Genomic DNA, 27,368 nt, shown 5'->3' with positions numbered 1-27,368 from the left:
GCTTGTGCTGGTGATTTTTAAAAGTTTTTTTGTGGGCTAATATGACTGAAATTAACAAGAGTGGAGAACTCTGCAGTCAAGCGAGACTGAAGAAGTCACTTGGATGAGTGACGAAACATTTCTCCCACTGAAAACACTACGAGAGGAACAGAATCAACTTTTTGGGATGTCCTCACCTGAATCAAGAAATTTGAGACACTGAATCAAAGATGTCAGCCCAATATTTTTCAACCTTGTCACAAAAAAACAAAACTATGGCTTAAATTATCTTTAGCTAGGAAGCATTTCAAACAGATAGGAGAGACCTCAGGGTATAATTTATTTAACTTTTCTCTTGTGAAGCCCAGTAATAGAACAATATTTTATCTTTGTACAGCACTTTGGCCAGCATTTTGTTGTTATTAAATGTGCTATAAAAATAAAGTAAAGTAAAGTGTGTTTTATTGTCCCACACAAGCATGACTGATTGGCTTGGTTGTGCCTTTTTTTGATTGCCATCTTATCTCTGATTGGAGTGTGTGGCACTATGAGCACAGATTGTGGCCGAAATAGCTCAGTTGGGAGAGCGTCAGACTGAAGATCTGAAGGTCCCTGGTTCAATCCCGGGTTTCGGCAATTGTTAATGTTTACGTGAACCCTCAAATACTCCTTAGCAATGTGAGGTTCCCTTTAACCCACTTTATCAAGCTGGTACGTGAGTATGAGCAAACAGCACATAAGAAATCTTGTCTAGCACAGCATGAAAAGACTATGACCAGGCAACAAATGTACTTTGACCTACTTGTTGTGTGTTGGAAACACTGTGGACAGAAGTTTCTGCCTCTCTCAGTAATGCAAAGGTGCCAACATCAGTATGGAGGAGAGGAAGGCACTCACATCGCTTAGTAATGACAACACTATTATCATTCTTCCGGCAGTTGAAGGTAGGTGCATGGTTTTGCTAAACCAGAAAGACTATCATGAGAAAATGATATCACTGCTCAGTGACAAAAATATTTATGAGCCCAGAAAGCGGTTACAGGAAGAGGGTTATAGATTGTCTGAAGTAGTTAGAAAAAAAATACTACACTAGACCTACACCAAGTCTCCCAACTTAGCTATTTGGGCAGGGTACTAATATTATACTCGTGTCACCTAATAGTACCTTAGTGGATTTGCAATAACCGTGACCTCAAGGTACTTTAATAAGGTAAAGACCTACAATATCAGAGAGAAACCCGATCATCAGACAACGCTTTATGTGCAATCCCAGTATAAGGCTTTTCCAGTGTCCTCACTTTTCAACAGCTAGAAGTTTGTTAGTTCTTTTCTGTGAATTCAGCTGCCTAAGGATTTCTGCCACACCTGTGTTGTGTTATATGCCAAGCAGTAATTTAGGGTCAACATAAATTAAACCATTGCCGAAACCCGGGATTGAACCAGGGACCTTCAGATCTTCAGTCTGACGCTCTCCCAACTGAGCTATTTCGGCTTTACACAGATATAAGTAGTGCAAGTGACAGTGAGATTTCCATCAGTAATGGGGGACATTTAAAAGCTGATCTGTACCTTAAACCAATGCATACCGTTCATTATTTAAGGTTTGACTCTCAACATCCACTGGAGCACAAACTGGGTGTCACCAGGACGCTAAAATATAGAGCGAACACCATCCCCACAGACACAGCGGCCAGGGAAGCAGAAGAACATCACATCAAGAAGGCCCTGAGCAAATGTGGTTATCCCAGCTGGACGTTTGTCAAAGCTGGGAAGGCGCCTAGAAAATGCTCCAAGGGATCCAGGACAGAAGAAAGACAATTGCAGCCTGAGCGAAAACCTTTAGTGATCCTTTATGTGTCAGGAGAATTGCAAAAGGCAAGATGCATTTTCTCTAAACACTGCATCTCTGTGTGGCTTTCAAACTTTCAAACAAACTCAAAAATTGAGAGACCAGTGTTGGACTGTTAGAACAGCTTTGAAATTCATATGAGCTGTTCGCACTAAAGTAACAACCATCATCACTTCATGCTGATACCCCTTTGGCGCCAGCTGCGGCCTCAAGGCTGGAGCTGAACAAAATACCCTGATAACGACTGTGTTTAGACTGTTCCCCCCATTCCATGCAAGGCCACCTGGGTTGGCTGGAAGACTGTTTAGCCTGGCGGGGCGAAGGCGAAGGCGAAAGACACTGTCTCAGCTGAACTCTGGACACACACACACACATACACTGATATGCACAAACTGATCCCCCCTCCCTTTCCAAATGCCTTCGATGCTTGTGCCCTACCGGGGAAGATGGCAGTCGACTGGACCAGCGCAGACATGCTGCAGGACCGGATGCGCTGTCTACACCGGCTCTCTCTTACCCTTTACCCGCCCCTGTTGCTTGTCTTGTGTTTCTATGGTGTATTGATAGTCATGTGCTTTTTGTGCTGAGGTGTTTTTTCTGTTATCAAACTGTTCTCCCACTAGGAGCTCAGTCTGAGTGGAGTTTTTTTCTCCTCCTCTTACCTCATGTTATGTATTTTCGTTGTTTTTTTCCTATCAGCCTACCTCTCTGACATGTCTTTCCAATGTGATGTTTGTGTAAAGTTGGTCAGAAGGTTCCTTTGTAAGTGTGCATGCGCCATTAGTGTGCTGCCTGGTGTAACCCTAATTTCCTTTGGGATTAATAAAGTATTCTGATTCTGATATTCCTTTGATAGTTTATTATATTATATTATATTATATTATATTATATTAGGCAATATACTAGTGCATTTGCGGTTCACAGTTTCAATTATGGGCTGATGTGCAGTAAAAGTTGGAAGAGTGCAAGAATTAAGTTTTTGTCTTCCTTATTGTTTTTAGGTGTTCTTGTAGTCATTAAATTGACAACAACAAAATCTAATGTGTTACCCTGCCTTTTCTTTGTAGATTCTCTCAGTTGTTTTTGCTTCTGCTTTAATCTTCTGCTCTTAGTTGGTGTGAAACTGAAGCCTCCTCGACATAACTTGAGCTAATTTTAGGAAAATATGCTTTGGTTTATCAGCGATCTGAGGCAGCGGGGCTTGTACAGAGGAGAGGAATGTCACCGGCCCCACCCCACATTCCTCTCTGCCAGACTGAAGCATCCAGTTTGGACCCCTGTGGAGGCATTTAAAAGACGTGTAAGATACAGTGAATCCCTCTCTAAACCCACAACACCGCTGCTGTCTTATCTCACCAGCTTCTTTAAGCGCAGTAAATTGCATTCCTGTGGTGTTTGCAATAAAATCGGCATGACTTACTTCCAACACTGAAAAACGTTCACCTCCCTTGAGCTAATTAGTCTTACATAATCACTCAGCAGGAGCTACAGAAAGCAAAAATAAAAAACTCCAAATTTACAAGTATAAAGTAAAGTTCAAAGACGATTTACATCGTCACACGTGGTGTTATTTAATGAGGATTTCTGCGCAGAGCCCGAAATATCCGCCGATGAGCTCATCGATCACACAGCTGACAGATAAACCAGAAAGATCATTCCCTCTGCAGGGTGATCGTTACAGCCTCTTATTCGCCATCTGATTTAAAGGGATCAAACGGATGACGTCGCCCTGTTTCGTCAATGATCCACAAATTTGCAGATCGTTTATCCGTTAGATGTCTCACTCCTGTTGTCAAATCGACTGTGGCTGCTGCTTTTTGAACCTTTGTGTTATAATAATTAGATCAAGGTTGATCTAATAATATCTAATAATGATCTAATAATAATTAGATCAAGGCTGCCTATTGATCAGTAATCGGAGAAAATCACTAATCCAGATTACCGCACTATGTTATTACTGAGACACTTTAATGTCATTAGATATCTGTTGTGCCGTTTGAATACATAAAGAAAGCCAAGTTAAAGTCTTTTTATGATATAATAAAAAGATGTATTTAAATTGTGCTTGTTTTGCTTTTATTCTTTTTATTCTTTTATTTTTACTTGTTTCATTTAATTTAAGTCATGTACATTCTATTTATTTACCCCATTTGTAATAGGTTTTGTTTAATAATACTGGTATTAAAGAAATCCCCCACCTATTTTAAAATTGTTGTTGTTGTTTATTTGTTTGTTTTCAAATTCTGGTTCATATTGGTTCATATATTGGTCACACAGTTGTTCTTTTATCTGCACAAGCATACAAATAATGGGTGAATCATGTCTCTTAAGATTTAGATATCAGGATCACATTGGGTGAGATTACCATGTTACACGAGGTTAAATTACTCCAGTGAATGACAACTTAAAACAGTGCATTTCCTGAATAAAATGATACGTGATCATTTCTTTTAGCTGAAATCCTGTAATTGCTGAAATATTTAACTGAAATACACCGAATCATTCACCTATAAGTCAAAGTGCAGACAGACGCTCACAGAGCAGTGAGTTACTGTGACACCTACGGACCGTCCACCTCACACCTTTAAGTCTGTTTGTGATGACATCTAAGTCCTGAGAGAAATCCTCTGTTTTGTTTTGTTTTCAAGGCTTTGGGAGTTTGAAATGAAGGATTTTGAAAAGAAGCCAATCCTCTTTTGACACTGGTAAGACTAGAAAACTCACAAGACTTGTAGTAATTTTGAGATTTTTTTTCCCATTATGTTCACATAACATCTTAAAAAATCTGCAACGTAAATGACTTTTCTGTTTCAGGTGTGGACAGTGAATGTCATTAATAAAAGGAGGGACATAGAGTTTCAAGCCCAGATGCTCCTTAAACTGCCAAACCTCCTAAATTTCAGTGAGTCACATCTGACATACATACATACAAAAGCTCAGGTCTAAACACAGTTTGTGACAATTTTTTCTACTTTTGGCTATATAATATGATATGGATATGATTGTGTTAGAGGCAGACAGTCAATCATAAAAAAGTTGGTTTAAAGGGAGGGTGACCTTAAATCAAGGATAGGAGCTATGTCAAACAGTGAGTCATGCAAAGCAGAGTCCAAGAATAGAAACGTGGAGGTGGAAATGATAATCATGTGTGCCTTCTTATTTCTGATAATTTTATTTTGTGTAATTGTTTAAATACCCGTCATGTCTAGTAGATCTTGCGAGAATCCGAACCAGGAGTTAAATGCATCGTTTCGCCAAACATCTTTGCTTTTCCAGGACGAGCTCTATAGACTCTCTAGCTATTTAGGTTTCTATTGACTTCTGTTATGAACAAGTGCGTGTGTAAAATGGCGAAGCGGAATTGACAGGCAGAAAGAGTAAAGAAAAAAAAGTAGTTTGTTTCTTTTTAAGATAAGAAAGAACAGCAGCAGCTTTGCATTCAGTGTTTGTGCTGAAATGCAGGCATGATTGCAGCGATGCGTTTTCTCTTGCTTGGTTCCTGGATTTCTTTTGGCGGAGTGAGCCCTCTGTGTGTGTCCCTCCTCTCTGGCAGTACGTGCGGGTTGTGTAACGGTGAGAGCGACGGCTCGGTCCCCGCCCTGCTCCTTTAAATACCCGTAACGGGGTCAGTACAGCAGACAGACAGTGGGATGTGCTGATATCTGCTTGCTTTCAGCGTGGGTACTCTAACCGTGTATCTGGTGTTCGTGCTGCGTCATGGAGCTTGACCGGCGACTACTGCTGGCGCACTGCACGGCTCACGCCCTCTCGGTAGCGGCGGGCTTGCTGGTGGTGGTCCCGATGGCTTTGAACGGTTCCGCTTTCAAAGGCCGCTGCGCCCTCTTTTCCAGTGGATACTGGAGGACGGATGAGCAGGTGGAGCCGGCGGGCACGACGGGAGTCGTGGATCACCTGGTGGTGCAACAGTGGGGGCCGCCGGCAGCCTGCCAGTTCGCCACTTTTGTGGGCATTTTCACGGTGCTGTACGGAGCTGCGCAGGGCTGGAGGTGCCTCTTCTATCTGCATGGACAACATGACGAGTGAGTCTCCCTGCAGCACACACCCACCCCTCCATACGTCTCAACACAGAGAAGGGCGGGTACAACACTACTGACCTACATTTGGTTATGTTCTGCAGAAAGATAATGCTGCATGGTGCCACAGTAGTCCGGTGGTACTTGGAGATCCTGCAAACGCATTGAAATAGATGAAGGCATACATAAACGGATGCATGCAGAAACGGACGCTGTCATGTGGTGTGGATGATCAGTCAGTGTATCCACCAGCACAGAAGGCTGTCGGCCATGTTAAGGAGAGGAGAAAATGTTCAGAATATATCTGCATCCTTTATTCTAGTGATTTTTTTTTTTTTACTCCCCCCCCCCCCCCCCCCCCCCCCCCAAAAAAAAAAACCCCCAAAAAAACAAAACAAAAAACATGCTAAATGTTAGTGTAAAGAAACAGGAGAAGAAAGAAACACTTTGAGAGCTCTTAAGAATAACGAGTTTACTTAAACAACAACAACAACAACCAGTATTTTAGGTCATGTAATAGGTCAGTATTAGGTTATGAATCAGCTTGCCTCAACGTTTCATTATAGAAATGCTGGTACTGCCTCTCCACACCGGGAGCATCACCTACATTAAGTCAAAGGAAAAAAAATAAACAAGGTCTCAGCTGCAGCTTTCACACTTTTCATCAGGTGGGCCAAAGTGGACCTTCTGCCGGCCGGTTCTGACCCCCGAGGTGCGGGTTTGACGCACCTCTGTGTCATGCTCAGGCCCCTGATGTCAACCAGCTGCTGGGCCTTTCTAAACCAAATCTGTGGGTCACATGACCTACAAAAACAAACTGCAGTTATCACAGTAGTCATAGCAGGGGTGTCAAACACAAGGCCCGTGGGTGGTATTTGGCCAGGCAGAGACTCCAGTATGGCCCTCTGGACAGCTTTGCATAATGTGAAGTTTGGCATAAATTTTGGCCATTTTGCGTTGTTTTCATACGTTTTATAGCCTTCCCCAACGATAAAGGCCTCGCCCCTGGGTTACTAGACCAGTGTGAATAAGTAATAAACAATTCAATTTTATTAAATTTAATTTTACAGTGGATCCACAGTAAAGGAAAATGGACAAGGAGCTAACAGAACTACACATTTATTTCTTATGATTTAAGTTCAGAGAGTTTTGCTAACATTGTTCTGCTGCAAAACAGCTGCAAACCACCATATTTTACTGTTGGTATGATGTTCCTTTTCTGAAATGCTGTGTTACTTTTACGGCAGATGTAATTTTAAGACTACTGAAAGAGAGTTAAGGTTGTCCTGGTTGACTTACAAGCTTGTTCAGATTGTATGGTTTTTGGCTTATATACTGTATTTCCACGTATGTTTACTGATGTTTCCATAAATGGCTTTATCCATTTCCCAGTTTACTTGTACAATGTAAAGCGATGAGGGGTGTTTCAAGACTTTTGTGCAGTACTGTATATACTGTAACAGCAGCCTGTGTTGTGTGGTTTGTCTGTATCTGTTGAGGAAATCTGTAGAAATAAAAACATTACTGTGATAACTGAAGCAGCAGAAAGAGGGGATGTTTAAGGTAGCTGCAGCTGATATTATAAATTAATCGTGCATTTGCTCCAACGTCAGCCTTTAGCCTCAGCTCTCTGTGTGTCTGATGGCCATCTCTCTCTTTCTGTTTCTGCCCAGCACTCTGTTTTCGTCCTTCCTCACAGTCCTGCTGAGCGTGTGCGTGTTCTTCCTGTCTGGAGGAGCCAGCGTCATCTTGTCACTAGGACTCAGCTCCTGGTGCGACGTTGTGACAGAAAACGACACACAGCCGTTCAGGTACATCTAACGCAAAGTCCACTTTGGTGTTGTGGATGGATGCCTGCTCAGTTTGACATCGAGAGGCCTGGACATTTCCAGACTTTTCTTTTGTCGCTCCATGTGTGATTTAAAAAGAAAATGATTCAGGGTTGATGTTAAAATGTGTGTTTTAAAAGCGTGTGTGTAGCTGTCATCTTGTTCGAGCGTATCTGGAGGTCCTTTTCTCATCTATTCTCGTTTGTTTTGAATTCAGCTGTGCAGAGTCCCAGTCTGTGCCGCTTTACCTGGACGTGGACACATCATCTTTCTTCACAGAGCTCAGTCTGGCACAGGTAGGAATGCTCAAATACAAGCAAACCCAAAATGTTGCGCACACCAGAACGCAAAAAGGACACCGACTTCCTCCCAGGCCTCTGAAACAAGAGCTTCACATTTCGGTTGTCTGCTTTTCTGAAAGGCTGAAGGAGGTAGAGCACGATGAAGAAAAAAGAAAAGAATTATTTAACAGTTCAGACGGATAACTTAAGTAACATTAAAATGATCACAACAAGCTAATTAGACATCTCAAATTATAGAACAGGGGTGTCAAACATAAGGCCAAAGGGACTGAATCAGCCTGGCAAAGAGTCTAATCTGACCCCACTGGCCAAATTAACTGTATTTTCATAAGGTTAAAAAAACTTTCCAACTGATGAAGACCTCCCCTGTGGCCATTAATGCTATAACACAGTAATTGATTAATCAATGAACCTTTTAGAATCTCATCAGTGTAGCAGCTGCAGTAGTATTTACAGATTTATCCCCGTTTTGTGCTTAAATACAGGATGTTTTGTATGTAAACATTGTTCCTGATCACATCACTGTAGTCACTCATTTCAGGGTTTTTTTTCCACCCTTCTGTCTGATTCGGTGTCAGCTGCAGTGATGTTGCGTGAGCTGTTTCTAATGGCAACAGATCTTTTGTCACAGATTTGATATTTTAGGAAAGCAGACACGTGAAACAGGAAAGCGGGTTTACTCTCTCAGAAGAAACCACTTTTGTTCGGCATCATGTTCGTCTGAAGCTTGTCTGTTTTGCAGATTTATCCAGGAATTAAAAGCACGCATTTAGGAGTTTCTTTGATGTTGTCAGTGCTTTGTGTTTTTGTTACAAAACATCATTGATCGACACGAGAGCTGATGTCAGCCTCCGTTCTAGCAGCTTCTGCAGCTCCATTCAGTGTCCTGGGCAGGATTTATCTAATCTGTCTTTTGGAAACAATGAAACGAGTGTGCGAGGTTCACTCCCGCAACAAACCGACTCATATTGATGAGACACGGTGACGCTCTCGGCTACGGTCATTTTTCAGTTTTTCCAGTTCTAATCTGTCCCGTCTAAAAATGGCGTCCCTCTCATCTCTGCTGCTGTCGTCACGGTGAACTATTGACTCGTCCCTGAAATCAAAAGTCTCACAGGAAGTGGCGTTTGTTAAAGGCACAGACTGTATGTTTTTACAAATTGATTTTTAGACTTTCACATTTCTGGAGCCGCATTGTTGATTTTTAGATTTCTCCTGTGAATCTTTGTCCCGGAGTTTTAAATGATCGAAAATATAGGCTGGGTCTTAACTCAGTTTTTCTACTTGTTTGTACATTTCTCTCAGCTCCAAGAATTTGCTGACAGTCGTTATACTGAGGTGATAACTGTTGTTTCACTGATGTATTGTTAAAAATGGCATAAAATTAGAGTGGAAGATGGACATGTGAGTGTGTGCTATATACATTAGGGGGTTACCTAGGCAACCAGAGTCTGAAGCATCCACTCACTATAAAGGTTGAATGAATTGCTTCCCCTGTGCGCGCTGCTTTAGCTCAGCCATGTTGGTCATTCGGAGGCAGAAGTGACCATTTTTGGATCACACATAAATATAAAAGTCATCTGCTGCCTTTTGGGCCCATGTTTTTGAAGCTTCCATGCTGGTGTTTTGGCCTTTGCCATGGTAGTTCTTTTGGAGCCACAAGTTCCATTATAAGGATAAAAAAGATGGATTCAGCAACTGAAACAGCTGCATTTATAACCTGTAAAGATGCAAAGCACAGACACAGATATCTGCTAATTATTACTCAGTAACAGAATAATAAAACACAGGAATTTCGCAAACCTCTTGGGTGCTTTCTGCATCGTTATCCTTCACCGTGTGTCTGTTCAGTGTTTTTCGATATGTGACTGTAAGCATCTCTCTTCATTCTCAGGCGTCGCTGTGGCTTGTGACGGCTCTGTGGCTGGTTCACTCCATCCTGGCTTTCCTGCGGCTCTACCACTCTCACAGCCAACACATCAGCGGGCCCTGTCTGCACCGGGAGAAGGAGATGCTGCTGGGACACACTCCGTCAGACAGCGGCTCTCCCTCGCCTCCTCCTGTGACACCCATCCTCTCAGTCTAACCCAGAGTGTGTGAGGTACTGACAGAAGAAGCCTCCAGTATTCACATTTAAAACTCAGTTTGTTCATGTCTTGATCGATGATGTCAACTCCGCGGTACATGAGCCTGACCAAGGAATCCATCAGGTGTAATATTAATCAACCAACAAAAGAACGCAGTACAGAAATGCCAAAGATACCAGAGAAAGAGTTCAGGCTTAAATTAGATATGTCTGTAATGCATGTTACCTTTTTAAAAACATTGGCTGATCTGTGTTGTCCTTAAATATTAATTAGCAAGTAATTTATCTTATTTAATGGCTTAATGTTATTTAACAGCTTAGTATCATCACTAATATCGGTGAAATCCTGCCTACTGCATTTTAAAGGTTTTTCCACAATCTTTAAAACCTCTTTTAACCACTTGGATTTTTTTTGTTATTATACCACAAACTAATTCACAGGAAAAAGAGGAAAGAAGAAATCCTATAATGAATTCAATAAGTATAAAATCTTTCACATATTTGAAAAGGGTCCTCAGACCTTTTGAAACACCCACTGCAGTGTCAACACCGGCAGATAAGTCTAAATTAAATCCAGTATTAAAAATAATACAAGTGATTCATAAATTTTAACAGGAACTGCACACAATGTGTTTCTGTCTGGATTCACTTTAGTGCAGACATATAGAATACGAGTCATAGTTATTTTGAGGTATTTATACTCCATCTTGTTGCCTTGCGAGATAAAAAGAAATGCACAGATGGATGTAACTGACAGTAATGCATTTTAATTTTGGCTAAACAGGCTGTTTTGAGCTTGTGATTTTGCCAGGTTTAAAGGAGAGCTGCTTTTGAGACACTATAAACTCTGACTGTAAGCTCGACATAAGCTTCCTGACCTTAGTCTCACTTCATAGTACAATCCTGAGGTGATGGGATTGAGTACAACTCTATGGATCTGCTCAAACTGTGGCTGTAATGTGAGGGACTTGCTGCCCAATCATGGCTTACAAACCCTAAAATAACACGGAAAATTCCTTTTTTTTTAGGAATTGAAAGTTTTGAAAACACGTGAACTTTATTGATTCACTGATTCATTTATGAGCATTAATATAATTTCAGTAAAAGGGATCTGCACGCTGACTGTCTTGTGATCGAAGGTTTTTATTGGAGATGAAATGTGTTTGCAATGATGTCAGGGACGTTTGTACTGAAGGATTTTATAGATTCAAAATATACCAGTTACTGAAGAATACAGTTGTTGTGTCAAATCCAACACTGAAGACATTTATGGGCAAAAACATTTCCTTAATAAGTGATAAGATGGAAACATCCAGTCTTTAGGTCCACAGAGTTGGTCTGTAGTGGGACTAAACTTATCTGCCTTCAAACAAAAAGGGATTTCACAGCGTAAGCACATTATAACAATAACCAGTGTTGCTTATTTTTGTCTTTTCACCGCATTTTCGTGAGTCACTGTTCATTCACATCATTGATGACACCACAAGCAGCCAGCCTGGTGTTTGTTCCAAGTACATTTACAATGCACGGTTGTTTGCGTTTCTGCAGGAGCTCGACATTTTGCACAGTCGTGTCCTCATCAGGGAGAATTCGTCGTATTGTCCTGAGTGTAATATTCCGATGCTTTTATCGTGAAGCATGTGGCGAGAGCGTGACTGAGCCACCGTGTTCGTGAAACGGGCTCACTGTGTGAGCATGACCTGAATGTTTTGTGTATTGGGAAAATCTCTGCTGGCCTCTCATCTTGTGACGATTTCTGTCATGATGCTGTTTGCGTGGAGGCGGCTGCTCTCGGACCGTCAGTGAAGCAGTCAAATCCTCTCAGACGATCCACGTAGAGTTTAATTAGCAGGAAAACTCTGGTTTGTGACTTTTTGAGACAGATTTATGTGGAGCCCAGTGGGGTTGATATGAAGTCGTCGTTGCACTTCTGTCAACCCGAGCAGCTGTAATGACACGCAGACAGCAGAGGTGGAAATCTGAGGTAAAGAGGCGGCTTTGTGATGTATTAAATGTTTTTGTATGCTGAACATTGTCCTGCTTTTTACCACTGAAAACCGTTTGTGCTCATTCACACTTGCATTTTTGCATTGTTCTTGTTTACAAATAAAAACGCGTCATTACAAGAGAACCTTGCTCATTTTTGTTATTTACAAAAGCACCATCACCTTGATCACACGTCTTCTGTTTGCTTTAGTCACTTTGATATTATTGTGGTTACAATGTTAATTACAGTGTTGAGTGCCAGATTGGATATCTATTAAATATTTCCTACATCATTTATTTAACTGTAAGTGTGTTGGGCTGCAGTGACCACAGCTTACATCCCATGCACAATAACAGAATGCAGTCTAGCAGTACAACAATCAGACACTTTATTATGTACACCCATTCAACTGCTCTTTAACAGATATCCAGTCAGCTAATCATATGATCACAATTGCCTGCTGAAGTTTAAACTGAGCATCACAATGGAAAAGAAATTTGATTTAAGTGACTTTGAACATAGTGTGGTTGAATGATGTGACGGTCACACAACCATCTCTATAAGTTACAGAGAATGTCAATGAAATATTCATGAAAGAATGTTTTTCTTGTTGTCTTTAGACATACCAATAAATGTGTGAAAAAAATTACTCCTATTGTCCTTGCATGTTTTCTATGAAAGTAGTTCCTGACCTGCAGATATCTGAGAAAATCATTCCCACCACAGTTGTATTTCTCATGGACAACAAGAAGAATGCCTAAGCCCTTTGGTATACCTTTTTTTCCATATTACAAACAAATACAGGATAAAAACAGGGCTCATGCTGCAACACATAGTTTGCTTTAGGGTGTCAATAGTAACACAAAGGTAATACATTCACTTCTGAATATATTACCTTATACATATTTGTGTTACAGCTCAAGTTTATATAATGTAGTAACCACTACTAATAGAGTTAAAATTACACTGAACATCTGCTTGTGACAAATAGCCAGAGTTATATTTTTTTGTATTTTGCAATTAGACTTTATTTTTATTTAGTTTTTTCTTCTTCTTTAATTCAGTTCAGTTTGATCTAATTTTCAGAGAAGATTTTCTTGTTTCAGTTTATTTTTTTAATGTTTACAAATATTCAGTTCTAGCATCGTTGTTATTAGTTTAGGTCTTTAGTTATTTTTGTATGGAGGGCATATGTTAGAGGTGATCAATGCCTCATGCACCAGTTTGTTTGTTTGTTTGTTTGTTTGTTTGCTTTTTTTTTTTTTTTACCAAACTAACAAACTAAGGATATTTCATTTAGGTATCTCCAAAAGTTGATTCTGTTCATCCGGACGTAACGTTTTCTGAAAACGCTACGTCCAGATGAACAGAGTCAACTTGATTCAACAAGATTTACTTACCTGGATGACTGAGAATGCATCAAGACGTTTCCTTTAGTTAGTTTTCCAAGTTCACACAACACAATTCACAGCAAACTACCACTGAAAATAAAAAAAAACAATTTGAAATATTTTTAAATGAACTAATTGAAGCTAAATTGACTCGAAAACAACTATACAACTAAAAATAATAAATTTCAAAAATCCTGGTACGAGAGTTATGTTGATGTAGTAACACTTTCTTTCGCTAGGTGGCAGTAAACAAAACGTATGTGTCTTAAATGAGAAAGAGGAAGAAGTAACGAGCCAATCAAATTCCAAGGCACCATATTGAACAGTTGTTTTGACTCCAGCCTGTTCTTCTTTCACAGTTTTTACTTTGTATTTGGCTTTTTTAAAACTTAAATGATTCGCATTCACAATTAAAAGACAAATAAACGTAATACTCGCGCGGGAACAATGAAGCTGGCGGACATTAAAAGGTTAAAAGTGGCCGAGCTGCGGTCCAGACTTAAAGAGCTGGGGCTGGACAGTAGAGGGCTGAAGGCTGAGCTGGTGGAGCGGCTGTGGTCTGCAGCAGAGGGGGAGCAGAGCGGAGGAGACGGCGAAGAAGAAACGCTGAAGCTACATGACAGCTCACCTATACTTTTAGTACAGACAGAGCCAGCAGACGTCCGCCCTCCATCCTCAGAGATTGGTGCTATTGCGCGACATGAAGTAGACCGCGGCTACACAGACATGGCCACACAGACTGAGGCTGAGCCCAGTCCAGCTGCACCACAGCCCGGCTCGGAGGCTGCTGCTGCGGGTGTCACTGCCTGCCCTGCGGAGGGAGCAGAACAGGGGCATGCGGAGGATCCAGTAGAGGTGAACATGGGCAGAGGAAGGTCGTTCTACGAGTTCAAAGAGGAGATACGATACAAGAGGTAGAGTATGGTGAAAATCCCTCACATCTGTCCACAGCATACTGTAATTACCGTGTGTAGCTCTCGTTGTGGAGTTTCATATGTGTAGGTTCTCTTGGTCTTGAGAACTTGATAAAGTTTGTAAAGATTTTTAAACTCTCTCTCACCCAAGACACTTCTTTAGTACCACATAGTACCACACAGCCAAACGAAGCGTGGGCCAAGTCCAGAATCACAGAGACTTTATTAATTCCACAGGGAACTTGAGTTCTCATAGCGGCACACATACAGCAAACGTCAAGCACTCATATAAAATGAAGAGTAGAAACAGAGATATTAATAGATAACTATTAAAATAAATATAGAGATAAATATAAACATAAATATGCATATAGACATAAAAGTACACAAATATGTGTGCAATATATGTCATTGCGTACAAAAGTGCCAGAGTGCAGTGAGGTGTGATTAATCCTGTTCTGCATGTGTGGGCCTGACTCAGTTGGATGAATTAAAGAGTTTGAAAGCAGCAGGAAGGAAGGACCTGTAACGTTCCCTCAGACAGGAGCGTGAAGGAATCTGTTGCTGTCCTCTGTTGCAGTGATCTCAGTGAGCTAATCAGGTCATGTTAAAATAGGTTTCTCAGTTTAAGAGAGAAGAAGGATTTAAAGCTCTTCCAATATTGTGGTCCTGGTTACTGCACCACTGGTTAGGAATATGTTTTAAATCCTTACTTTGACTGATTTTTTATGTGTATACATGTGTGGATGGGGCAGTTTTTTTTTCCCTTAAGGCCAGATTAGCATGTAATATCTTTTTATTTATTTTTACTGTATTTATACTTTAATATTTCCTATTTTATTATATTGTTATTTTATTCTGTGCAATGAACGATGAGTGAACGCATGTCAAAATGTATGTATGCTCGTCCGCTAAAACATAAGCTCTGATCCAGTTTCACTGCAGAATGCATAGCACAGCGGCATAAAAGGAGAGAATCTTTATCTTTGTGTAAGCAGAAACCTCATTACCAAGTTTTACCCATAGATTTAGATTTAATAAAGTTTTTAAATCATTAAATGTGACATGTCTCTTTTTTTTTTTCAACCAGAGCCAAATCACCACAGCCCCCTGCGGAGAGGAGTGAGGCAGAGGAACAAGATGAAGATAAAGTCAGACTAGATAAATGTGTGAAAACACACCCACACAAATTTTAATCAGCGCTTGAGTTTTCTTATGAGTTACTTGTTTTAATTTTGTCTGGACAAACCCCCAAGGGTGTATTTGATTTGACTCCCTGAGTCTCCTTGTCACTTACTCAGATGGCTCTCACCTGCACTTCGAGGTGAGTCCTGATGGATCCTCCGGCCAGCCGCGGTTCTGGGCTCAATTCCCCCTGCTGTGGTCAGGCTGCAGGCTCACCCATGGGGTGCAGCAGGGCAGGGTGGGCTTTGAGGTGAGGCTGGAGAGGAAACTGTTGACTGCACAGCCAGATGACCATGAAGTCAGGGAGCCATATGGACTGAGAGTTGGCTGGTCAGTGGCCGCCTCCTCTCTGCTGCTGGGTAAGAATGAAGTTTTTTTTAAATATTTATTGTCTGTAAATGTGATTTACTTGTTAAAAAGCTTCTGAATCCTTCTGGGTTTCACGTCAGGTGAGGATGAACTCTCTTTTTGTTATGATGGACGTGGTAAAAAAGTGTCAGATAGAAAGGAAGAGAACTTTGGAGAGCCTTTTTCGGAGGGGGATATCATCGGCTGTTATGCTGTGAGTCAAGTTTTCAGTCAGCTTTACTAGCGCTCGAGTGATTTTTCTCTCATTTAAACCATTCTTTTGTGTTTGTGTGTCATGTTCGCACCTGCACACACCCAGTCTTTCTCCTCAGACGGCGTTGTCGAGCTCTCTTTCCATAAAAACGGTCGTTTTGTAGGAGTGGCCTTTTCCACGGACACCTCGGTGCTACGGGGCCGTGCTCTGTTCCCTCATGTCCTCTGTAAGAGCTGTTCGGTCAAATTGCTCCTGGACTCTGCAGCTCAACCCTGGTACCCCGGCCCTCCAGGGTTCACACCGTTGGCCACTCTTCCTCCTGGGCAAAGGGTGTGCTCCACATCAGCTCCAACCTCCAGAGCACAGTGCGAGGTGAGAGTCAAATTTAGATTTGTATTCCCAATCTTTCTACTACTAAAGGCTCCTCCTAAAGATGAAATTGTAGTGTGAAGGTGAATTGTAATGTTTTCTAAGAATTTCCACTAAGAGTTTGAACTAAACAAAGTTCAGATGATCCTGTACATGGAGCATTTTAGCCATAGAAAAGGAGGAGGATGTAATCAGGGGAGAAAATGGCAGAAAGACAACGTTTAGTGTTACAGGAGTGATCACCTGAGTCATTAGGATCATCCTATGGGACCCATGAATGTTTGTGCAAAATGTAATTTTCTGACAGTTGACATATGTCAGTTTTGTTATGTCTTATCTTCCTCTCTGCTCCACCAGGTGGTGCTGATGGTGGGTCTTCCTGCCTCTGGGAAGAGCGTCTGGGCGAGGAATTACATGAAGCAGCATCCAGAGAAACAGCACAGACTGCTGGGAACGGAGGAGCTGCTCGCTTGTATGATTGTCAGTCAAATCTCCGGTCTTCACTCCTGTGATTCACATTCAGAGGTTATGGTTCACACGTGATGTAAAATGTTTGACTTGTGTGTATGTGTGTGTATAGAGTGGTGGGCAGAGGGACAGCAGGCTCCAGCAGGCCTCTCACTGTCTTACTGAAATAATCAAGATGGCTGCCCAAACTCCTGGAAACTACATCCTAGACCAGGTAATGCTTCACGGTAAAAAAAAAAAAGACTTATGAGATGTCCCCTTGTGAAACTCACCGAAGGATAGTAGTTGCTATCAGGTGGTAGAAGAAAAGCCGTTGTTGGAGAATCAGCCTCTGCAAAGTGTCAGGAGACCATTTATTCATTTAGGCTCATGTGATAGAGGTTTGGATGAGCAGCAGAAGATTTTCTGGTTTCAAATCAGGCCTTGGCAGTCTGGAGTTTGGGATTATTTCTTGGTCCTATTAATAATTAAATATTTACTTTAAAGCAGTTATATGTGGAATAAAATCTAAACTGTAACCACAGTTAAGAGCAAAGAACTTCGACAAAACATTTCACTATGCTGTAGTCTTAATAGTTATTTCACTTCATCTTTCTGTTTCCAGTGCAACATCCTCTTCTCTGCACGCCGTCACAAGCTGCGGCTGTTCACAGGCTTCAGGCGTCGGGTGGTGGTGGTGTTTCCCTCAGGCGACGAGTGGAAAAGACGACTGTCGCAGCACCAGATGAGAGATGGTGAACACATCCCAGAGACCGCCCTGCTCAAATTACAAGGTTTACCTACATTTGTAATATTATGTTACATTACAGGTCTATATTAGGGGATCAAAAACAAAACATGAATTTGTTTCATATGTTCCATTTGGTCTCTACAGTAATCCCTGTAAATTTACACTGAGGAATGGGTTCAGATTCTTCTTGGTTAAATCTGTGAATCCTTCAGAAAGAAAGGTTCTTCCTCTCATTACTCTGTTTATTGATATCATTGAAGGTCTCAGATGTGCTGGGAGCCACAGAGTTTATAAAAGATCTTTACAGCTGGAGATTCTGGTGCTGCTGACAGTTAAAATAAACAGCAATCATTCCTGTAATACTTTCCTCTCTCTGTCCAGTGAGCTGCAGTCTTCCAGAGCAGCAGGATGACCTCCTGGAGGAGTTGCAGTATGTCGAGCTACCGCAGGAAAAGGCGCTAAAGCTCCTGCAGGAGTATAAAGATGAGGCCCGCAGACTGCTACCCCCCGTCCCCAAACATGAGAAGACACGGCGACTTTACAGGAAAAGACCCCACCCTCACGGCCCTCCATCCTCTCACAGGAGCGGCATGCAGACATGGAGTCAGCCGCCAAGATACGTGAGTGCCAACCTGGCTCATTTCTCTCTAAAAGCACAGCTGCATTTGCTAGATGTAGGGCTGCCACAAACGATTATTTTGATAGTCGACTAGTCACCAATTATTTTTGCGATTAGTCGACTAATCAGATCATGCATCCATTGGATGTACAACGTACAGCTTATTGCACCAGCAGCATCTGCTCTTATATAACTATCATTAGCTTACAGCTTTAAGTGTTTAAGGTATGTGCTAACTAAAAATAAAGACATGATAGTTTATTAAATTTTAATGAAATTTGCAGATTGTTTCAGTGAAGTTTAATAAACTCCTTGCTATCTAAAATATAACAGGACACCGGAGTAAATTCTCGAGCATCTCACACTTCTGATAATCAGCTGTCTGCTTGACGTTTACTCAGCTGTGTAAAAACTATAACTTTAATCTCAGCCAAACCGATTTACTCAGGAACAAATAAAATACTAAATAAAAAGCCAAACAATAACATTTTTAAGTTATCTAAGTGACTCATATGTTTAACCTGAGTAGTGACAGACAGCGGTGGGTTTGAAAATGATTTGCCGGGAGTCCGGTGTTCTCACGGGCTCTAGTGAGCCTTGCCCCCGGCTAGCTATCGAGCTAGTGGGTAACAGACGTCTCCGAAAACGTTGGAGTGCTTTTGAAAATATGTGGTGTCTTGATAAACTGAGCAGATATTTGAGGTTTACACAGCTACATTCTCGCCTGAAAATATGTTAAACGTTTATTTTGTGACCCAGAAAGAATAATAAGAGTAATATTAAAACTAACTAGCTGCCGCCATTGTTGTAAACTGAGCTGGGCTGCGCTATGAATTCTCGACAGAGCTACTTCTTCGGGGTTTAACGGCAGCTGGCACCCTTGTACATGCAGTGCTGCCATCTTCTGTTTCAGTCCATTATTACACTCTTAAATCCTACTACTTATTCCTGCATCTTTTGTGATCTTACAAAGCTTCAAACAACGCGTCGACTATTAAATCAGTCGTCGACGATTTTGATAGTCGACGTAATCGTGACTAGTCGACTAATCGTGGCAGCCCTAGCTAGATGTTAAATTAATTTTGTGTCATTCACATTTCAGTGGAGCGTGCCTTATCAGGATCAGGGGTATTACTACAGCGCGTACCAGAGCTACTCATGAGCGAACCTGGAGCAAGAGGACTCGAATAATGCTGCTGCATTACCAGTGATTACATAAGACCAACACTGCTGAGGTTTTATTATATGGAACTGCACACTCCCTGCTCAAAGATAATCAGTGTCATATTTTATAATATCTTTTATGAAAAGACATGGACACTTTAGGTTTTTATTCAAAATATTTTAATGAATTTTTACTTGTTCTTGCTGTACAGTGTATAAATGAATTATACAGTACTGCATTATGAGTACCTTGTAAATAAACCCCCAAACTTTAATCAGTCTGTTTCTTTGTGCACATGTGGTGGTGTCAACTTGGCATCGCCTCGTCCGCGTCGGTCTGGAACTACGTCAGGTTTAACAGTCTGATAAAGCAGCACGGCTCCTTTAGCTGACGGACAAAGCTCCGACCACAGAGGGCTGCTTCTGTCCAGCTGCAAAACTTCCTACAGTGTGCAAAATACAACGGTGTGAGAAAGTGTTTGCCCCCTTCCTAATTTCCTGTTTTGTTGCATTTAAATGCTCCAGATCATCAAATAAATTTAAATATTAGACAAAAAGGTAAGTAAACCTACATGGCTCTGTGTGAAAATAGTGATTGCCCCCATATTGGTTCTATCATAAATTAACTGTGATATATCACAACTTTGGAAAGCTGAGTTCAATTTCTCTAGCCACACCCGGGTCTGATGTAATCACCTTAATGAGAAACATCTTCATTTAGGAACTGCATTTACTTGTGCTGTCTTTGTCTAACATTTAAATTTGTTTGATGATCTGAAACATTTAAGTGTGACAAACATACAAAAAATAGGAAATCAGCAAACACTTTTTCACACTACTGTATATAAAAAGGCAGAATTGCCTTATATGCTTGTAATCTCTCCATAAAGTGATGATTGTACTTTGTTCCCTACTGCAGACGCAAGTACAAGAATCTCATTTTGGTGTTGGTCTGCAGGTATTTGTATGTCTGTAACGTCTCACCGTTCTGCTGACAAAGACGACCTCTGTGGACTCGCTGGCCTCCACTCCTCCTTTCCAGTACAACTTTCTCACTTCATCAGAACTTAAGGAGCAACTGAAAGCACACAGATTAAAATTTCTATCTTTATAGAGCCATTCAAACCACATTATTTCACGATGCTTGATTTAGGATTGTGTGCAGCTTTATGCTGCCCTTCTTAACCTCAGCTGGGCAAATCTGTTTAGATAATTGAGACCTAATCTAATAGTAACTTTAACTTTGGACTTTGTTTTGTATGACACCTTTTTATAGGCTTGCCATCATGTGATGTCATCTTTTATGGTCTCTCAGCTGCCTTCATTATTACTTCTGTTCCTTTACTTTTAGTCTTTCACTGGTGTGCATTTTTATTATTTCTATTTTAACACTCTATTAACTTTACTCATCTGAAGCCCTAATATCTAACTTCTATATGGGGCAGTAAAACAGTTTTTTCTTCTTAATACTGAACTTGTTTAACTCCAAGAGAATTATTTGTAATAGGAATCTGAGATTCAAGTTACAAATGGATTTCAAGAATAAAAAGAAAAGTTTAAAGAAGGGTTTAGACTCCCTAAACATACATATAACACATCATGTAGTCTTACAGCCTAAATATATAATATTTGTTTAAGCCTCATTGCAGTTATTTGCAGTCAGTGCTCCTGAATGTGCTTTTAATTCAGTCAGCTCAGGAAATTGCAGTTTTTTTTCTACTCCTGCGTCTGTATGATGTCAAAGAAAAGGTTGCAGGGGATTATTTTGAACTGTGACTCATACAAAGCTACTTCAATAGTCCAAATGGAAAACTACGGAGTCTTTAGTAGTGGAGATGTGGTCATTGTGATAATTCGATCTTTATAAAAAATTTTGCCATACTTTCATTTTCTGAGCAACTTTCACTGACACACCTGCTTCAAAAAATCCGTGCTGCAGGTTTCACAGTATGGATTAAAACTGAAGCGACGACTACCTGACGTAAAACTCGGCACTCGGCCTTCCAGCGCTGGTGTGATTCAGAGCGACGCCCATCAGGACGGGCGGTCCTAGGGAACTCAGAGGAATATTCACCTGGGACAGAACAGTAAAATTAATAATATTAATATTAATATTTTAGCCCTTTCATTACTTAGACAAAACAGCTGGTGCAAAGTTTTATTAAAGAAAAGTGAGTGTGTGAATACTGCTTTAGGCATAAAATCCTTGTTTTACACTGTGATGTTTATGGGTTGTGAGGTCCCATGTGTAGGATCTGACCTAACAATTTTCCACTTCATAAAAGTAAATTTATGAAGTAAATTTTCTGATGTGTGGATCAAATATTAGGGCTGAGTCAAACTGTGGTGCCAAGTTTCTGGAAGCTGGTTTCACTTTGTGGGGCCTGTGACATGCATGACTGAACAAGAACTCTGATTTTGAAGTATTTCACTGAAGGAAATCTGCTGACACCATTTAGACTCTTAAAAAGAGTTGCTAGCAGGCTTCTGACGGTAAGTATACGTGCTCAAAAGTGAAATACGACATTACAGTTCTGAATAAAAAGAATACAAACAGAAAAGGAATGACTTTTCACCTCATCTCTGATCTCGGCGCACACAGAGGAGAAAAGCTCTGAGACGATGGCCTCTGGCTTCCTCTCCATCATGGCTATGCCGATCTGCTCCTCACACACCCTCTGTCCTAGACGCTCACACACAGCCTGAGGACAACAGGGTTGATATGAGCAACGCATCAAGCATTTTGGTGAGACTGAATCCTCTTTATTCATATCACCTTTGGCTCTGGGTGACCTCCGGGGATATCCAGGAGCCCTCCCGCCTCTGCCACCTTTTGGCTCCTCCTGATCATGACCACCTGACCATTGCTGGTGCACAGTATGGCACCCACACCTAGAGGCTGAGCCAGCAGCGTCAGAGGATCTCCGAAATCGGCCTCACCACGCTGTCGCAGCTTGGCCACCCCACACGACCAGTTTGTTCCCAGGTAGTCCTTGTAGCACGTGAGGCCTAACCTCAGAGTGAGGAGGGGTGCACGGTGTGGAGGAAGTTTGTCTTCAATGCCATTAAACTCTCTGTAGTCATGATTGGAGGCACCCTCAGCATTTTCTGTCTGACTTATACACCTGTTACGTATTTCGCCCAAATCCCTCTGTCCTTGATTGTTTTGGTCCTCTGTGTGGTGGAAAATGGTGCCATGGGACAACGGAGTGGAAGGTGGATTTTGTGGATCTGCTAAGCAGAAAGAATGCAGCCTGAATTTTGCCCCGTTGAAAAGCCACGGCTCCTTGGACACCCGCTTCGTCCACACCTCATCTATGTGACGCTCCAGAGCCAGATCTGTCTGCCTGTTAAACCTGAGAGAGGAGGAATTGATTTTACATGACGTGTGATGAAAAGTATTTAAAGGATGTACTGCACTGTATGTTTGCACCTTTCTGAAAGCTCCACTTGTACTTGAGACTCGAGCAGCCCATGCCAGTGTGCACAGTGCAGCAGCACAGACACCTCGGGGTCCATCATTTCCCACTGCGGCTCTTCACTGGAAGCATCAGTTACTTGATCCAGTTGTGTCCTTTGAGAAGACTTGGAGGTGGGATGGTTTGAGATGTTAAGATGGTTGCTGGAAGTGATAAGAATGGGCAGGATTAGAAATGAGTCTATCAGAGGGACAGTTCAGGTTGAGCACTTTGAAGACAAAATCAGATAGGCAAGGCTGAGATCATTTGGACATGTTGGACAAACGATGCTGAAGATGGATCTGCCTTGAAGTAAGGAAAAGAGAAAGACCATGGAGAAGAGTAATAGAGCGAAGGTTGACATGCAGAGGGTTGGTGTGACAGAAGAGGGTGTTGGGGATAGGGTGAAATAATCCTCTGTGGTGACCCATAAAGGGAACAGCCAAAATAAGAAGAAAATGTGAGCTGTTTCAGCTGAAGCTTTAAGCCTTAAGGCCCATGAAGGCATCAAATCAAGTGAGGTGATCAGCTCTGTGCAGGTTAATAAGTCCACTCCTGTTATACAAAGACACACATCAAGTGCAACCACATATAAGAGAGTAGAGCAGGCAAATAAATATCTGACCATTGATAAGTTTAATGGAAGCACAACATCAAATTATTAAAAAAAAAGATTTCTAAAAATATTAGAAATTTGTTACGATCATGGCAGTAACTACCTTTAAAATGCATGATTTTTTAAATAGACACAAAATAATTGACCAAAATAACTGATTTAACTAATTAGACTAAGCAGCCCTAATGTTTGCATAAATGCTGGTCCAGGTGAGCTGTAAGTATACTGCAGTCATCCTCTAATTCAGGGGGATATAATGACAATTTCAACAGGGCCCGTGGGATCATGACAGCATTGGGTGCAGTGGCATAACCAAAAACGGGAGGACAACTTCTTTAAGGCGTCAACAGTTTGTTCTATGCAGATTTGTCCTATCTAATTGTCGGTGAGGTTGAAAAGGAGAAGAGACACATTTAAAAACGTGACATTCAAAAACAAGACCGCTCAGCGTCATTTTACTCACATAAAAGCTCCTGATTTGTTACTGCTCATGAAGTTATTCTTTATTTACTTACCAGTAGCTCCCAGTCAAAAACTTTCAATGAACCGGAGAGCTCGAAATGAATTAAATAGGAAGTGCGACTTCCGGATAAAATAAACGTCTAACATAACAACTCCTGTGTTCTCGTTTACTCTAAGATAATATTGTCTGGATGATTTTCTATGAAACCAAATAAGGACAAACGTTTCAAATGGCTTGTTTACCTGTCGTTTCCGAGGTAGGCGAAGAAGAAGCCAAACCAGCGAAAGATGGTTTCTTCCTCTTTTCCCACGAACGGCAAAAATTTGCTTCTTATCACCACCTAGCGGCAAAGAGTGTAAATAATAATAATGTTGTCAGTAAGATATTACTGACAGATGTGGAAAAAATATAAATTTGTGCATATTTCTACAATGTAAATTATATTTATGACTTATTGTTATAAGACAAACTTATTTATTTTAATATTAATTATAATCCGATTCAATCCAACTTTATTTATAAAGCACTTTAAAATAGCCAGCACAGTACCAAAGTGCTGTACAGTAAATAAATAAATAATATAGTGCTGTCCTCAGTCCTCAGCAACCTCTATATATTTTTCAAATATTGACATTCAAGGAAATGAGTGGAGGCTCCAAACGTTTGCACAGTGCTGTATATATTCAATTTCGTTTTCTTTTCTTTTTAAGTTGACTTTTAATTCTTTTCTGGAGTGACTTTTTATTGTTTGAAAATGTATAGTTTTAATTGTATCTATTTTCATTTTATACTATTATAGTATGGATGGCATTACAACATGAACATGATCTTAATCACATTGTCAAAGGAAAAGAAAAGAAATTGAACTAAAACAAATGCCTGAATCCTAAATTATGGATATCCTATTGTGGTAATCTGAAATCTAACACTAAATGTGATTAAAACACTAAAACTCTGGACTCCGGGGCTGAACGACCGCGGGGATCACCAGCCCGAGGAAAACACAAAATACACATTATACACAATTCATTCTTGAATGAAGACGTTGATCAGACACATTTAAAATGTTGCCAATTGTGTTTATTATTAAATTATTAAGGAAATAGAAAAGGGGGAGAATAGAAAAGGGGGTGGGGGGTAAAGAAGAGGGTAAAGGAAAGGGATAGAAAAAGGGAGAAAGGGAGAACCCCAACAATGCCCTCTGAGCAAGCACTGGGTGCGACAGTGGATAGGAAAAACTCCCTTTAAAGGAAGAAACCTATGACAGAACCAGGCTCTAGAGGGCGCAGACATCTGTCGGGACTGGTTGGGGGGTGAGGGTGAAGGGGGGGGGGGGAGAGAGAGAACCCCAACAATGCCCTCTGAGCAAGCACTGGGTGCGACAGTGGATAGGAAAAGCTCCCTTTAAAGGAAGAAACCTATGACAGAACCAGGCTCTAGAGGGCGCAGTCAACTGTCGGGACTGGTTGGGGGGTGAGGGTGAAGGGGAGAGAGGGGGGAGAACCCCAACAATGCCCTCTGAGCAAGCACTGGGTGCGACAGTGGATAGGAAAAACTCCCTTTAAAGGAAGAAACCTATGACAGAACCAGGCTCTAGAGGGCGCAGTCAACTGCCGGGACTGGTTGGGGGTGAGGGTGAAAGAGAGAGAGATGGGTGGGAGAGAGAGAGATGGGACGGGTGTTAGGAGTTAAAGGGAAATAGGGGAGGGAGAGGTGTCAGGAGAGAAAGGGAGAGGTGAGGACAGGAGAGGTGAAAATTACGATGCAACGGTGGAGGAGGAAGACGGGGTCACATCAGCAGAAGAAAAAGTAGAAAAAGTAGAAAAAGCAGGAGTGCTCTTTCTCCAGAAGAAGCGGAAGCGTTTTTTCTTCTTTTCCATGATCTTTTCCACGAGCACTTTTTTCTCTAGGATGAGCGTTCTTAACTCATCAATTGTTTGTGTATTTTCCTTCTCAAGTTTCCTGCATGTTGTCTCCACTTCTTCTAATTTGGCTTCTTTTTCTTCGAGCCTTTCTTTCAGTTCTTTACATTTGGCCTCCTGCATAAGCTTTGCCTCGTGCATCTCTGTATAACTCTGTCGTAATTTGTTGTGTGTGTCTTGTAGCTGCTGACTTCTCTCGACTTCTTGAAGTGTACACTGCAGGTCTTTGTTTGTTTTCTCTAGTTGCTGCTTTAACATCTGCACCTCAGTGTTTTTGCACTTCAAGTTGTTGGAAAGTTTCTCCAGTTCTGTGTTTTTTCCCAGCATGTCACTAAGCTTACTCTGCATCTCTGAGCATTGTTTTTGCGCTTTTTTCTTTTCCCCCTCCAGCTCAGTTGTTTTGGAGTTCAGTTTGTTATAACGGTCTTGCAGCTGTTGGTGTTTCCTCTCAAAGTCCTGGAGAATTTGTTTTTCTTCTTTCTGCTTTATTTCCCGTTGTTCTTTGTCTTGAAGCAGCTCTTGATATTTGTGCAGCGTTTCATCAAGCTTTACCTGCTGCGCTCCGTATTTTTCCTGCATGCCTCTCTGGTTTATGTCCAGTTTTTCTTTCTCTTCAAGGATTTCTTTATTTTTTTGCAGAGCTTCATCAAGCATTACTTGCAAATCTTGGTTTTGTTTCTTGATGTTCTGAAGCTCGCAATCCAGATCTTTCTGTTTCGTGTCATGCTGTTCTTTGTCTTGTCGGAAATCCTTATTTCTTTGCACTGTTTTATCAAGCTTTATTTTCAGCGCGGTGTATTTTTCCTCCACGCCTTCAAGCTTGGAGTCCATTTCTTTCTGTTTAATTTCTAGTTGCTTTTTTTCTTGAAGCAACTCTTTATTTTTGTTCAGTGTTTTATCAAGCTTTGCCTGAAGTCCTTTGTGCTTTTCCTCCATGCCTTGCAGTTTGCGCTGCTTTATGTCCATTTGTTCTTTTTCTTGGAGGAGTTCTTGATTTTTTTGCAAAGCTTCATCAAGCTTTATTTGCAAGGCTTCCTTGTGTTTCTCGCTGTCCTGAAGCTTGCAATCCGTATCTTCCTTTTTCATGGTCTGTTGCGCTTTCTTTTTAAGAAACTCAACCCTTCCTTTCAGCACTTTTTCATTTATCTCAGTGCCTTGGAGTTTTATGACCAGTTGTTTCTTCTCTTGGAGGATTTCTTGATTTTTTCGCAGAGCTTCATCAAGCTTTACACTCAGCTCCTGAATCTTTTTTTCCTTGTCTTTCTCGTTTTTCTTCTGTTGGAGGATTTCTTCTGTTGGTTTTTCTTGTACTTTATTAAGCTTTGCTTGGAGCTCAAAGTTCCTTCCCCGCATGTCTAGGAGTTCCATTTCTTTCTCCTTTTGAATATCTTCCTTTTCAAGAAGCTGGCTGAACAGTCTATCTACTTCAGCGGTCCTTCTC

General features: G+C 41.2%; 3 protein-coding genes and 2 non-coding genes across 7 annotated transcripts; 3 read left to right on the top strand and 2 right to left on the bottom strand.

Moving 5' to 3' along the window:
• Window positions 1-542: 542 nt before the first annotated feature.
• trnaf-gaa (transfer RNA phenylalanine (anticodon GAA)) lies at window positions 543-615 on the top strand. Its single transcript has one exon. It is a non-coding gene; the product is annotated as a tRNA-Phe (tRNA).
• A 783-nt stretch (window positions 616-1,398) lies between these two features.
• Window positions 1,399-1,471, bottom strand: trnaf-gaa (transfer RNA phenylalanine (anticodon GAA)). Its single transcript has one exon. It is a non-coding gene; the product is annotated as a tRNA-Phe (tRNA).
• Window positions 1,472-5,419: 3,948 nt separating this feature from the next.
• On the top strand, window positions 5,420-12,210 carry LOC146524844 (transmembrane protein 179). The gene is made up of 4 exons (XM_085169919.1): window positions 5,420-5,868; window positions 7,536-7,673; window positions 7,909-7,987; window positions 9,888-12,210. The coding sequence occupies exons 1-4, from the start codon at window positions 5,546-5,548 to the stop codon at window positions 10,077-10,079; spliced, it is 732 nt and encodes a 243-aa protein (XP_085026045.1). The 5' UTR covers window positions 5,420-5,545; the 3' UTR covers window positions 10,080-12,210.
• A 1,440-nt stretch (window positions 12,211-13,650) lies between these two features.
• On the top strand, window positions 13,651-19,743 carry LOC146524843 (heterogeneous nuclear ribonucleoprotein U-like protein 2). The gene is made up of 10 exons (XM_085169857.1): window positions 13,651-14,371; window positions 15,462-15,538; window positions 15,673-15,915; window positions 16,006-16,118; window positions 16,224-16,490; window positions 16,845-16,967; window positions 17,068-17,169; window positions 17,560-17,728; window positions 18,067-18,305; window positions 19,407-19,743. Exons 1-10 carry the CDS (start codon window positions 13,905-13,907, stop codon window positions 19,464-19,466), a joined length of 1,860 nt encoding a protein of 619 aa, XP_085025983.1. The 5' UTR covers window positions 13,651-13,904; the 3' UTR covers window positions 19,467-19,743.
• Window positions 19,632-24,366, bottom strand: nudt22 (nudix (nucleoside diphosphate linked moiety X)-type motif 22). Of its 3 annotated transcripts, none has more exons than XM_085169897.1 (7): window positions 24,248-24,366; window positions 22,902-23,090; window positions 22,245-22,824; window positions 22,045-22,170; window positions 21,445-21,542; window positions 20,453-20,546; window positions 19,632-19,911 (listed from the first exon to the last, which is right to left on the bottom strand). In XM_085169897.1, the coding sequence occupies exons 2-7, from the start codon at window positions 22,988-22,990 to the stop codon at window positions 19,744-19,746; spliced, it is 1,155 nt and encodes a 384-aa protein (XP_085026023.1). In that variant the 5' UTR covers window positions 22,991-23,090; window positions 24,248-24,366; the 3' UTR covers window positions 19,632-19,743. The 3 variants fall into 3 exon arrangements, with proteins under 3 accessions (XP_085026023.1, XP_085026031.1, XP_085026014.1); XM_085169905.1 differs by lacking the exon at window positions 24,248-24,366 and adding an exon at window positions 24,058-24,241; XM_085169888.1 differs by lacking the exon at window positions 24,248-24,366 and adding an exon at window positions 24,006-24,027.
• Window positions 24,367-27,368: the final 3,002 nt, after the last annotated feature.

This window comes from Neolamprologus multifasciatus, chromosome 2 (genome assembly GCF_963576455.1).
Source record: "Neolamprologus multifasciatus chromosome 2, fNeoMul1.2, whole genome shotgun sequence".
Lineage (NCBI taxonomy): Eukaryota > Metazoa > Chordata > Actinopteri > Cichliformes > Cichlidae > Neolamprologus > Neolamprologus multifasciatus.
This window is presented reverse-complemented; position numbering and strand designations above follow the sequence as displayed.